This window comes from Hetaerina americana, unplaced genomic scaffold (genome assembly GCF_022747635.1).
Source record: "Hetaerina americana unplaced genomic scaffold, ioHetAmer1.1.p SCAF_148, whole genome shotgun sequence".
Taxonomy (NCBI): domain Eukaryota; kingdom Metazoa; phylum Arthropoda; class Insecta; order Odonata; family Calopterygidae; genus Hetaerina; species Hetaerina americana.
Window position 1 is genome coordinate 102953 of NW_027286603.1, and position 13880 is coordinate 116832.

The following is a 13880-nucleotide window of genomic DNA, read 5'->3' on the forward strand; positions in this document are numbered from 1 at the left end:
CCCAAAGCAAAAGTTACTATCCAATATAATCCATTAAATCAGGTATTATTACCGTTTAATTTAACCTTTCAGAAATCTCATAAAAAGTCTTATAAATAATTGACTCTTAAAAAGGTCTTTGCTTTAACAAGCTCTTTGCCCCGTCACTCTACTGGGAGAAATGTGATTCTTAATGAAGAAATGGACAACTTTATTATTAAATTAAAATTTTACTGATAGTTGATGGTTGTTGCATTTTTATTAACATTTAATTCCATAATTGTTAAAAATTCATTATTTTTATCTGAAAATAAATAAAAATAAGCCACCAAAGAGCTGCTGGAACCAGCCAAATGGAACCACAGATGCATATATATAGAGCCTCATTAAGAGCTTTACAAAGGTGGAAGTAGCAGATCAAAAAAACAAGTTAAATCCACATTTCACCACACGCGGTGCATTAACCCTCCAGTGCCAGCCTCTTTTCCCTCGTATACATGAAAAATACCACGGCTGTTTGGATGAATTTGAAGTTGTGCACTTAGGAATTGTCTAGAGTCTAATACGAATGTAATTTTGCTAATTTTTTTTGTGCACTTTATATCTTTATGGGTATGTTAAAAAAATTCAATGATGATGTAAAAATTCAATGATCTTGTCTCCACTTTTAGAAAGAAATAAAATTTTTAAATTTATTCTTATTTAGTTTTTATGAAGACGTTTACGAAGATAAACTTCTGCCAGCGTTCCGGCCATTTTTTTAACCCCTTCAAAATATAGGATTTGTCGAACTCTCCTAAATACGCCTCGTCTCGGCGATAACTTCCTCGTTTGAGCTAAATTTTTTCCCCACGAGCCATTTCTTCATCTTAGAAGTTGCAGGGAGCCAGATCGGGTGAATACGGGTGGGGTGCAGCAGCAATTCGTAATGTAGTTCATGCAGTTTGGCGAAAAAAATGCGAACATATATTTCAGTTTCACCATGAAAATTTCTCAGCAATGATAAGCACGCATTATAGATACCCAAACATTATCTACAAAAGCTTTATGATGCACAGAAAAGTAAAGATGCGAGCAAAAAAACACCCTTAAGAAAGATCGGCCCATGGCATTCTTGGCACACACCCCAGCCGCCGATAGATCGGTCCGCTAGCACTAGAAGGGTTGAGCATTAATACTGGAACATACGCATTTTTATATCATCAAATTAATATATATTTAGAAATTAAAACATCAGAAATATTTGGGTGAGTGATATAATGTTTTCATGCTGACATATGTATATGTTACATAATATTTATGTATAAATATATATATATGATTTCCTAGAGGTCACATGGAAGTGTTGAATAAAAAAGCTTTAAAAGAAACAAACAATACAAAATCACATAAAAAAATCACTCGCATGTTATTTCTTGATCATTTCGACAAAATTCAACTCCGATTTCATCGGAAGAAAAAGAAGTAATGATTACTTCTTTTTCTTCCAATGAAGACGGAGTTGAATTCCATCGAAATGATCAAGAAATAACATGTGAGTGACCTTTTTATGTGTTCTTATATTGTTTGTTGCTGTTCAAGCTTGATATATATATATATATATATATATATATATATATATATGTATATGTATATATATATATATTACTGTTTAGTAGATAGTAGATATATATATATATATATATATATATATATCGAAGGTCGGTTTGGTGTGTATATATATATATATAATACATATATATATATAATACATATATATATATATATAATACATATATATATATATATATATATATATATATATATATATATATATATATATATATATATATATATATATATATAATACACACTTTTTATATATATATATGAATATAATACATACATATCCAATGAAGACGGAGTTGAATTCCATCGAAATGATCAAGAAATAACATGTGAAACGTGTGTAACAAGGCTTCCACGGTCGTCATTCCACGAAACCCTTGCAAGGGAAAACCAGCAGCAGCAGGACAGAGGACGCAGGAGAAGAAGGCCAAATTAGTTAGAATATGAACATGGAATGTCAGGACAATGATGAGGACAGGTAAACTGGAGAATATCAAGGGAGAAATGGTAAGGGGAAAAACAGCGGCGGGGATGACAGCCAACGAGGGATTGCCATAGTATTAAATGAAGAGGTAGGAAGAAGCATAGTCAACATAGAGCAGGTAACGGATAGAATACTACTAGTAGAGATAAAAGCAGAACCGACGAACTTGGTTATTATTCAGGTATACATGCCACCGAGTAACCATAAGGAAGAAGAGGTCGATAGGATATACGATCAGTTGGAGGACATAATCACGTGTGTTCCTTCAGGTAAACATTTGATAGTGATGGGGGATTTGGAATGCGACGGTAGGAGAAGGAAGAGATGGTGATGAGGTGGGGGACTACGGTTTAGGCACGAGGAATGTCCGCGGGGAGAAAGCAGTTGAGTTCTGCGGGAGACAGGGGTTAGTCATCACCAACACTTGGTTTAGACACCACAAAAGACACAAGTATACATGAAAAATCTCAGTTGACTTAGAAAGGTATCAGCTAGATTATATTCTGGTTAGACACAGGTTTATGATCACTGTAATAAAATCGCACAGCTTCCCGGGAGCGGATGTGGACTCCGACCACAATTTAGTTGTTATGTTTATGTCACTTCTTTTAAGTGGACACACCCAATTCATTCAAAAGTGAAATAATCTAAAATACATATATATGACATGGAAAATGCCAGGTGACTCAGGAAGATATCAGCTAGATTATATCCTGGTTAGACACAGGTTTAGGAACAGTGTGATAAATTCCCACAGCTTCCCGGGAGCGGATGCGGACTCAGACCACAATTTAGTTGTTATGAAATGTAGCGTACGTTTCAAAAAGATAAGGCAGGGGCGGCGAGTTAGAAAATGGAATGTAGAAGCATTAAATGGGTTGAAAAGGAAGGAATACAAACAGGCGGTAGAGAAAATCATGGAGGATGGTAAAGGGCTTAGTACTATCGAAGAAAAATGGGAAATGATCAAGAAGGGGTTGTCTAAAGCCTCAAAAGACACTATTGGAACCGTTAACGCTAAAAGGACTAGGAAACCATGGATCACGGATGAGATGATTATAAAGATGGATGAGCGGAGAAAATGGAAGAATATGAATACAGAATTAGGCAAAATGAAGTACAAAGAGTTGAACAATAAATCGAGGCGGGCAACAAATAAAGCAAAAGAAGTATGGTGGAAGACGCAGTGCGAGGATATGGAAAGTCTGCAGAGGAAGGGTGAAATCGGTGCGCTGTACAGCAAAGTTAAATCGTTATCGGGAAATAAGAAAGGAAGAGCTATGCTAACAGTTAGAGATAAGGCGGGTAAGGTAATAGTTGACGCAGGAAAGATCCAAGAGAGATGGAAGGAGTATATAGAAGAACTGTATGGTAAAGAACTCAGACCAACAAAGTTAGACATTGAAAAAGAAAATGACGTAGAGGAGGACAGCTTAGGTCCAGGCATACTAGACCATGAGATAGAAAGGGCATTAAGGGAGATGAAACTAAATAAGGCCGTGGGGGTAGATAACATTCCCGTGGAACTTTTAAAATGCTTAGGAAAATGTGGGAGGAAGAGGCTATATGGGCTGATCCGTAGTATTTATGAGGAGGGCATCTGGCCGGAAGACTTAGTGAGATCAGTTTTAGTTCCTATTCCGAAAAAGGTAAAGGCCACGTCATGTGAGGACTATAGGACAATTAGTTTGATATCCCACGCAGCTAAAGTTGTTCTCAGGATCATAAACAAAAGGATAGAGAGTAGGGCAAATGATTACTTAGGGGATGATCAGTTTGGGTTTAGGAAGGGGAGAGGTACGCGTGATGCCATTGCAGTAATGAGATTATTAATCGAGAGGAATATAGAACACAACCAGGAGGTATTTGCCTGTTTCGTAGATTTCGAAAAAGCTTTTGATAGGGTGAATTGGGAAAAACTAATGGGTATATTACAGAAAATAGGAATAGATTGGAGGGAAAGGAGGCTAATCCGCAACCTGTACATGTCTCAGACTGCTCAGGTGCGGGTGGGAAACGGGGAGTCAGGATGGGCAGTGTTAGGAAGGGGTGTAAGGCAGGGTTGCCCATTATCACCGTTGCTTTTCAACCTGTATGCAGAGGAAATGATTAAAGAGGCATGGGAAGAACTCGAGGTAGGAATGAAAGTGGGCGGGGAATTCGTAAAATCAGTTAGGTTTGCTGATGACCAAGCTTTACTTTGTCAGTCAGCCAAGGGGCTGCAAGCATTACTGAGTGAATTGGAAATTCAGTGCGACAGCTATGGGATGAGAATCAATATTAAGAAAACAAAGGTTATGCGATTTTCTAGAAAGAAAAAGGCCAAGCTTAACATTAAAATAGGAGGGCAAAAACTAGAGCAGGTACAACAGTTTACATATCTCGGTAGTGTTTTGGACCAACACGGTCAAAGTAGTAGGGACGTAAGGAGAAGAATTGCGCTAGGCAAAGAGGCTTTCACAAGGAGGAGGGAGTTGATGACGGGGACTTTGAGTAAGGATGTTAAGAAAAGACTGGTAAAAACTTTGATATGGAGCATAGCTAAGTACGGTGCGGAAACGTGGTCATTGAAGCAGGAGGATAGACGTAGATTGGAGGCTTTTGAAATGTGGGTGTGGAGAAGAATGGAGAAGGTGAAATGGACAGAGAAGAAAACAACTGAGGAAGTACTTGGTATGGTGGGAGAAGAGAGGGGTTTGTTGGGAGAAATCCTGTGGAGGCAGGAAAAGTGGATGAAGGGGGTATTGACTGGCAGTGGGATGTTGAAGACTGTGATAGAGGGTAGAATGTTGGGCAAAAGAGGAAAGGGAAGGAACAGGATAGGGATGTTGGACGGGATGAAGGGAGGAAGAAAGTACTCAGAGATGAAGAGGGACCTGATATAGAGTAGGATGATGGATTTTGTGTTTTGTTAGGAGTAAGAAAATATTTGTTTGGTAGTTGTGTCCATCCAAAAACCTACCTTAACCGGTAGATTACCTTAAAAAAAAACATATATATGAATAATCTCTGCAAACAGAACATCAACAGTACTCATTTGATTGAACACATCACCCATGATTTTTCCAGTAATATTATCTTGTTACTGTAATGCCTTAGATGGGATTGCCTCACTAGAGGAAGGAAGGAAAACAATAGGTGATCCCATCAGACCATAAGGTAAAGTCATTAAATACTATGTACATGGAAGACAATCCACCGATAACAAATGACAGCTTACTGGTTGCACATCCAGGCATGGTGTTCAAACTCCAACTCCCGAGGTCCAAACATTCGAGTGCGAAACTGATCAATATGATTCCTAAACTGGGCAATGGCTTCCCTATAAAAATTGAGGTGAAGAAACATCAGGCGACACAACATGTAATTAATGTATCCACCAACAGCTCTGATTTCTGAAGAGTTGTTTTCCAGGATCCGAAGCTCCAGCAGGTGTCCATATGCCTTCATGTAATGCCTATGAGATAAAAATAATATAAATAGTATTACCCAGGGAAGGAGAGGAGAGAGAGGTCATAGGTACACAAAAGAGAATTGCATATTCTCAGCATACAACGATTCCTCTTTCACTTACTTATGTGCTAACGAATAGTCTTGCTTTAATTCCGAATAAAACCCCATCTTGAATTGATGGCGCACAAACAAGTAATGGTGGCTGGTTCGATTCAACTGATCCAAATGGCCTCTCACTCCTTTGATCCTCTGATGGTAGTAGTTTTGTGAGAGCTCGAAAAATGCCTTCTCCAGCCTGAAACAGAATGAAAACTTAAAGAGAGTGCAAAGGTGCATTTTCACAGCAGGAAGCATCACAATGAAAGATTCTCTTTTAACACAAAGCATGACAACCCAAATTCCACCACTCATTAGTTCCAGCTTGCCTCAGGCTTCATAGCCTTCCTACTTCTCGGCTCAGAATGAGGATTTCAAGTGCTTAAGGGGCAAACCTTCAGTTTATGCACCGAGTATAAATACTATGCCCAATTAATGTTAGCCAATTTTAACCCCACCATGAATAGAATGCCCAGTGGCATCAGCCCATCATGACCCTCTGCGCTACGCTTCTGCTCATTCCATGAAATATTTACCACAATAAATGATACCAAAGAAACCAAATTTAAGTTCTTCACGGGTCCAGTTAAAATACATTTTAAATTGGAATTCGGCGGAGAAATATTTCAAAAGTGTATTTTCACACTTATTAAATGTAATATCTTGCAGCCTCATGGCATGATAAATATAAACAAGTCATTTATAAAATCAGGTCTAACATTGAAAATTTTGAAGTATAACAACCTATACATTGCATTTCATAAAAAATCAGTCCTAACTGTAAAATCAGCTCTAGCGTGATTTTTCAGAATGTTTGTAGTATTGGCCTTGACCCAAAAATAATCCCCAGTCAGGATAATTGGCTGGACAGGTAAAATTATTTAATCAATTCTGAAACATGAAGGATGCATTGAACTATAAAATAATTATATAAATACAATTATATGTAAATTCATTATTATTGACATTAATTCTCATGATAAATTATTTACGAGGGTGGTCTCAGAAGTACCTGACCCAACAAAGAAAACACAAAACTTTCGGAAAAAAATGTATTTATTTTTCAACATAATCTCCTTTCAGCTCTACACACTTTCCCAGCGATGTTCAATAAGTTCAATTCCCTTTTTAAAATAAGAACTGTCTTGATCCTCCAAATAACCATTAACTGCCGACATCACTTCTTCACGGTTTGGAAATCTTTGACCACCATTTCCCAAGTTTGGAAACAGAAAATAATCCAAGGGGGCTATATCTGGCAAATAGGGTGCATGAAGTAGCAATTCAAACTTTAATTCATGAATTTTGGCCATTACAATAATGGATTTGTGAGCTGGGGCATTGTCTTGATCAAATAACACTTTCTTTTTAGGTATATGCGGCCGCTTTTGCTTGATTTCTTAACACTCAAACGTTGCAATAAGTTCACATAACACAAATTTTCCTTTTTCAAGATAGTCAATGAAAATTATCTCATGTGCATACCAAAAAACTGACGCCATGACTTCACCTGCAGATGAAACGGTCTTTGCCTTCCTTGGAGCCGGTTCTCCCTTTTGAATCCATTGTTTTGATCATTCCTTTGTCACCGGTGTGAAGTAATGGACCCATGTTTCATCCATGGTTATGAAACAGCGCAAAACTTTGCTTTTTTGCTGTGAAACTTTGCTAAACACTCCATTGAAACATCTTCACGACACTGGTTTTGCTCGAGTGTGAGCAAACGCGGCACCAATCTTGCAAACAGCTTTCTCATGTCCAAATTCTCAGTTAATACACAATGTACAGCACTTTTTGAAATGGCTACCATATCTGCTAGCTTGTGTACTTTTAGTTGACAATTGTCCAGTATCACTTTGTGGATTTTCTTCACTATTTCTGGAGTCGTCACCTCATTTGGTCGACCAATGTGATGCTCGTCTTCACAGCTCATACGGCCTTGTTTTAACTCCGCAACCCAATATTTTACTGTTGCAAACGAGGGAGCAGACTCACCCAGAGTAGAATCCAGTTCAACTTTTATATTGGTTGGGCTGTGGCCTTTCAAATAAAAGTATTGTATCACATAAAGATGACCAATTTTCTTAATTTTCACAAATTCACTGAAAACGTTCACTATTGAGGGCTGCCAAATGAACACTAAACAACGAAGCTTCTTCAACTTGAAAAATTTGCTTAATAGATTGCACACTTTCTAATACAGTCACATTTTGCGAACAGCTACCGCCATCTCAAGGTCAGGGCAGGTACTTCTGGGACCACCCTCGTATATAAATACCCAGTGATCTACCAAAAAGGTGTGTGTCAGTGGCAAGGATGCAAGTACCACGTGGGATGGGTAAAGGATAAGGTTTAGGGTTCTAGAGGGTTTTACGGCATTTGAAGGTTTAGGAAAGGGAAAAACATCCACTAAAAAACCCCTGAAAACATTGTCCACAGTCATGTATGCATGTGTGAGTTGACTGTTGTGTTGTGAGTTAACTGGCAGACAGGCATGACAGTTTTATACATCATTACACCTAAAAGCAAGAAAATAGCTTTATCCTGACAACTTATCTCACAATAGCACTTCAACCTTGTGCCGCAGTGGCTTTCTCCGGCAGGGTGCTGATGAGGACCACGTTGGGGTCGAAATACACGTATCCACTTTTCACACCATTGTGTGTGTGTTCCTTAGTTTGTACATGATATTTTGCCTTCTGCCTTTATTTTCTATTTGTTTTTTTCTTTCGAAACAAGGGCTTAATTCCCAGCCATATTTGCTTATGACAATGCCATCAGGCCATCAAGTGTTTTGTCCACTTCAAGTTCCCAAGCATTGGTATTGCTTTCCAGAGAAACGGAAGATAGTGAGAATGAGCGCATTATTCCCCCAAAGTCAGTCCTTGGCGTCTCGATTAATTTCTTTATAAACCTTTTTGGTCCCTTCCTAGTTAACATGTAGGCAAGTGGTTGAGGTAGCCCAGATGCAGTCCCTGGCGAGAGAAAAGCTTCCTCGTAATTGGGTCAACCAGGGGGACTGTGTGTGTATTTGTAAGTTCCCAAATACGGTCCCTGACAAACAGATTAATTTACTTGTAGACCTGTTCGGGGAACACCTCCCCACCTTGTGTAAAGATGAATGATTTAGCATTATGAATGTGTGTTTCATCACTGTCAAGGGATTAACTTTCCCCATAAATCACCACACCAATATTTCCTCCTTTTAAAGTTGCGTAAAAAACCCTTTACAGCTTAAGGAAATATTTAATATAGCCATTCTTAAGAGAGGTCATAAGAAGCTCAATTTATTCTTTCCAACTTACCTAACTCATGAAAAAGTATGTGACCATACTCTCTCTTGAGCTGATGTGAAAACAATTACCTGAGAATGTACCCATGTAAGTGGTCCCCGTGTGGAAGCACAAAGAGAGATTTTGCATTGAGGGCACATGCTGTCCTAAGTGCATTTCCTCTCTCAATTGCCATTACATCCTCACCACTCGGGAGTGCTGCTGACGCTTGTTGGAGCAGTGTCACAGCAATACGACAGCCACGCCCCTCCAATGCTGCCCTGTAGCCAGATGTAAAACCAACTTATGTCACACGGATGTCATACAATAGGCAACACTGACCCATTTCATATAACTTCTCAAAAGGGCAATCCATGGTGATGATAAATATACTGTGTACTTCACTCGCTGCACAAATTCTTAACCTTCAATATGGATTTCATAGTTAAAATATTCCTGGTGTGACAAGAATGGATGTGAAAACAATTATAAGTACGTGTTTTTTTCACTATGAACTCCATTACAAATTTAATCATTATTCAGGAATGAGAAAGGTGTACTTTTTTTGGTCAAATACTTAGAGCACTATGTATGATAAATACGTTACTCAGAAAAACGTAAGGCCTGGGTGAGGATGGCTCTAGGGCTTAGTCAGGACTGGACCACGAATGAAAGTAATGGTACAATTCAAATTTTTCTCTACCGTAAGGTATTTTACTTCGTGTTCAATGCAACTACTTCACCATAAATGTGGACATTGACCACAAGTATAAGTTTACTTTTCAGTTATGACAGCCTTGCCATATTTATGATTGATTTAATTACCTTACTGACTGAACACGAGAAGCACATTCCTGCTTTTTTTCGTTCCAAAGAGGGTCATCCCAATCCAAATCATAAAATATAACAATGACAGCTGGTAGTTTTCTAAGGTGCTTCTCCATCCAATTGACTTTTAATATGCCTTTAGGGACATACCACTCATAAGAGTTTCTCTGAAAATAATTTAAAAATAAAAATTGTACAATTTTTCACATTATTCCTTGCAAAGGTATCAAATAAGTAATAAATATTGGCATATTTACCTTAGATTTCATCGGTGGAAATTCTTGGTCTGGACTAAGCAACATAAATGATATAGGCACCCGATCTCCTGTACGGCCGTTACTAAAGGCATCCCATACAGCTCTATGAACGGCATTATTCAGCGTATCAAGCCCAGTAAACCCAATGGGAGCCAAAGCAGGAACACAAAGTTCCTGAGGTAGGTCATGTGAATCTACTGTTGGTGACATAGCACTAACTTCTTAGCTTCTCATTCACCAAAAAGTTCGTCACACTTCAATATAACTTCATGACATTGTGGCACAATTTCACCAGCATCTAAAAACCCCTATGTATACATTAGGAATATAGTAAATTAATGGCCCTCATTATGACAAATTTCTGAGGTCAGTCGGTTGACAGTGGTTGCCAGGATATGATACACGGGAGACAACCTTCTTTTCTGACAAGTGACCGTCGTATGTGCGTGTGATTGAGCTTGATTCAAACAAGTATTTTGTTGAGATTATTCTTGATTGGGTCGGGTATGAAGATAAAGCTTTAATCACAATAATTTTAGTTGAGGAAGATTTCATTATGACAGAATCATGGAAAAGGACTATCACAAATGTTTCCGATAAAATATTTCCTGGGCTATTGTATTCAAAATCCTATCCTATGTCGGACTTCAATAAAATAGGTGGGTTAGAGCACATAAATAATTTTAATGTTTTATTAGAAAACCCCTTGCCTTGAAACTTCTTTTTGAGATTCATAGTTTGGACTTTTTCAGGGAACGAAATTTTGACGAGTCTCCCCTTGCAAATGGCACTTTATTTCAATGTCGTTTTCTTTCCTTTTTGGCTGGTTACGATGTGTGTAATGCTCGCAGTTAAAGTAAGTGTCATGGAGTTTAACATTCAATATAATTAAAATATCAACTGTGGGTAAAATAACAACATATTCTTACTATCTTTTCAGTACGAGTATCTCAGTGCTATGTACCAATTCTTGTTAGTCACCATTTTAATTGTGGTATCATTGATCGAATGTCTGAGATTGCATTTAGGATACTTGGGAAATCTTACGGAAAAGGTGATAAGGAATCCAACAGTTTTTTTAATTAGTGGTTATATTTTCAATGTTTTAGTTAATATTAAACATTCACTTTACAGATACCTGAGCTAGCTGCCTTTTGGATGATATCCATATTACTTTCCCTACCTCTGCAAGCGTTCCCCCTTGCAAAGTTAAATACATTGCCACAACCTGCCGAAATAGGAGCACAGAGTGTAATGTTAGTTCTCCTGATGGTCCAGTTAACATCAGGGTTTGTAGCCCTTCGAAGGGCTGCAACGTATTTAGCATCCAAATTTCAAGAGGTTCAGTTGGAAATGACAAATGAGGCCTTTAATGGGGAGGAATCCCAGAAAAAACAGGAGTGAAATTTGCTTCGGTATTAGGTTTATCACCAATATATACAAATAGAATAAGTAATCACAGTGATGCTGTACCTTGAAATCACGTTCACAATTAATTGCATTCAAGCTTACCCGAGTTATCGGTAAAGATTTTACCCTGAAAGCTCTAAGTAAATAAATTTAATCCCGTCAGAATGTGTCTAATCGAATAGAATTTATGATATTCTGGTTTGCGTTCTACCAAATTAGTCTATATATTTAATATTCTTTATTCAAGTAGACTTAGCCTGATGAGATTTTCATCAAATTCCTGAGGCAGTACTCCTGTTGCATAGGGTGGTGCGCACATCTTATTCTTGTGACTACTATGAGTTAACTGAACTTGTGCCAAAGGAAATGCAGCCATTGTGACAATGGCTATATTTCTATTTTCCAAGTAAATGGCCGGATCTAAAATTGGCAGTTATCATAATGAATGGTTATCATCGAAGGATCGAAAACAGTGATGGCTGATAAGCCTGGATGTTAATTAGTTACCCTGGAATTGATCAAAGCTGGGAAATTGTATTTGAAATTTTTGAGGTCTTGGTTTTGAGTTGTTCTTTTGGTACTTTATTATATGATAAAGATAGAGACATTGCTAATTGGTTTAAAAGTCAGTGTTAAATGTTTAGCATGAAAAATAAGGTTTCTCACGGGCAATAATTCCATTTTCTCTTCAATTTATATAGAATTTTATCATTCTCTAAGGAAATAACCTTAATTTCTGTGCCTAAAGACTGACCATTTTTGCCATGAAACCTTAAACTAGCCTTCTAGTAAAAAGAATTAATAGAGCATTCATTTTTTATGAAAATTAAAAGTTTCGCACAAATGTTATTTCATGTAAATAAAATAGATCATATCAAATCCTGGTGGCATGATGAGTCTTGTCAAGTATTTGTTGGCTAGTAGCAATTACCAGTCTGTGAAAGTTTTTATTTATTTATTACATCCTGAAGAATGTAATAAATGACTCTAGTAGGGCTTCAAGAAAAAGGTTGACGAGTACAAAAAGTGCAAGGATACCTCCAAGATGACTAACCAAAATGTCAATGAACCAACATATAGGTTTACACTGGTGGCAGTATTTTCTTGGAGACCCCTGGAATATATGTATACCGGTATACATAATTAATACTTTATTCCTGTGTGCATCGTATAGTTGTAAAGCCATGGATTTACAAGTTTGTCAGCAGTAAGATAAGTAAGCATAATAGTTATTAAAAGTTACAAAATGTCATAATGATATGTTTTAGTTGACTTTGTCAGATATGCTTGCATACTGTGTTTTGCATGGCCATCAAAATCGGTCATGATTTATAATTTTTGCAAAGGTAAGAGAAAAAAAAATAAGGAGTACAAGGAACTAAAAAGTATAATCTGTGAGAAAATGGTCAAAAAATAACATCAAGTCTTAATGATGGGTCAAATAATCTCAGGAGTTACAAATTAATCAGTAGAGAGATAACATATTGTAATTATCCAAATACTGATAATAAATAAACAATTAAATAGATATAATCCATGGGTCTTTGCTGTACTTCATTTAAGTTGTACTTTGTCCACAGCCATATTTCAAGTATTTTCAGGAAAAAAATTGATGGTGACCCAAATTGAGGCAATCATGTGTAGGCTATTGTATTGGGATGTGGAATGGTGCATCTTGTTCTTAACTGTGTAAGATGCTTTAATCCAACTTCACTGAAATGTTAATTGAAACATGAAGATTTCCAGGGGATCTGCGATGGAATTGCCATTGAAATCAATTTTGTCAGGTAGAGCATTATCTGAAAATGCTTTGGTGTTGCACCTACTACCCTCCTAAATGAATTTTAGGGATTTCAAGGAGGATAAGCATTTTGTTTTACGTCATGAATCAAGGATTAGCATTTGTTGCAGCTTGATTGTATATTATGGTGAAATGATATGGGTTTTTTCATAGTTTATAATTTTTTATTTTGACGGTACGTAGCTGATGGACTGTGCTGCCATATTGAACAAGATTAAATTCATTAATTTGGAGATATGTCCACCACCTCTCACTAAAACTTCTCAATTTCCATGTATGTGTGTGGATATATGCATTTACACTAACGTATTGATATTTATACTCTTTGAAGTTGATAATTGATTTTTCATTACTGCATTTCTGATAATGCAATGCTGTCATAGCCTTCGATAATTCTAGGAATATTTCTACATCCTTGATATTACTTCTAAGACCTCTGATATTATTTAAACAACTTTCAAAGAGTTTCAATTCAATGGTTTCAGGCTCAACTTCACTAACATTTATGATCACCAAATGAGCAAACTTAATATACATATATTCACAATACATTTATTACAGTACTACCATTTTTGACTCGTAGGTTGCATCATGAGGTAAAGCATTTTATTTTACGTGTATTTGGCATTCTCCAAATTAAATGTGCTGATTTCATCGCAGTCCATGCAGGGCAAATCGGGAGGTAATTCAAT

At 37.1% G+C, this 13880-nt stretch overlaps 2 protein-coding genes across 2 annotated transcripts in view; one reads left to right on the plus strand and one right to left on the minus strand.

The window, feature by feature from the left end:
* gry (trafficking protein particle complex subunit 11 gry) overlaps window positions 1-10363 on the minus strand; it is a 52163-nt gene extending 41800 nt beyond the window's left edge. The window contains exons 1-5 of the mRNA XM_071583725.1: window positions 9978-10363; window positions 9718-9887; window positions 8985-9173; window positions 5646-5819; window positions 5292-5528 (exon numbers count right to left, since the gene is read on the minus strand). Coding sequence (XP_071439826.1) covers window positions 5292-5528; window positions 5646-5819; window positions 8985-9173; window positions 9718-9887; window positions 9978-10187 — 980 coding nt within the window. The 5' untranslated portion in view covers window positions 10188-10363. The remainder of the gene's footprint in view (window positions 1-5291; window positions 5529-5645; window positions 5820-8984; window positions 9174-9717; window positions 9888-9977) is intronic.
* Window positions 10364-10440: 77 nt separating this feature from the next.
* Window positions 10441-12901, plus strand: LOC139686696 (transmembrane protein 17-like). The gene is made up of 4 exons (XM_071583733.1): window positions 10441-10636; window positions 10730-10833; window positions 10918-11031; window positions 11112-12901. The coding sequence occupies exons 1-4, from the start codon at window positions 10534-10536 to the stop codon at window positions 11379-11381; spliced, it is 591 nt and encodes a 196-aa protein (XP_071439834.1). The 5' UTR covers window positions 10441-10533; the 3' UTR covers window positions 11382-12901.
* The last annotated feature ends 979 nt before the right edge of the window (window positions 12902-13880 follow it).

Coding starts and splice junctions, on each gene's coding strand:
- LOC139686696 (XM_071583733.1), top strand. CDS start 10,534: ATGACAGAATCATGGAAAAGGACTATCACAAATGTTTCCGATAAAATA. Junction 10,834..10,917: donor GTGTAATGCTCGCAGTTAAA/GTAAGTGTCATG, acceptor CTATCTTTTCAG/TACGAGTATCTCAGTGCTAT. Junction 11,032..11,111: donor TGGGAAATCTTACGGAAAAG/GTGATAAGGAAT, acceptor TTCACTTTACAG/ATACCTGAGCTAGCTGCCTT.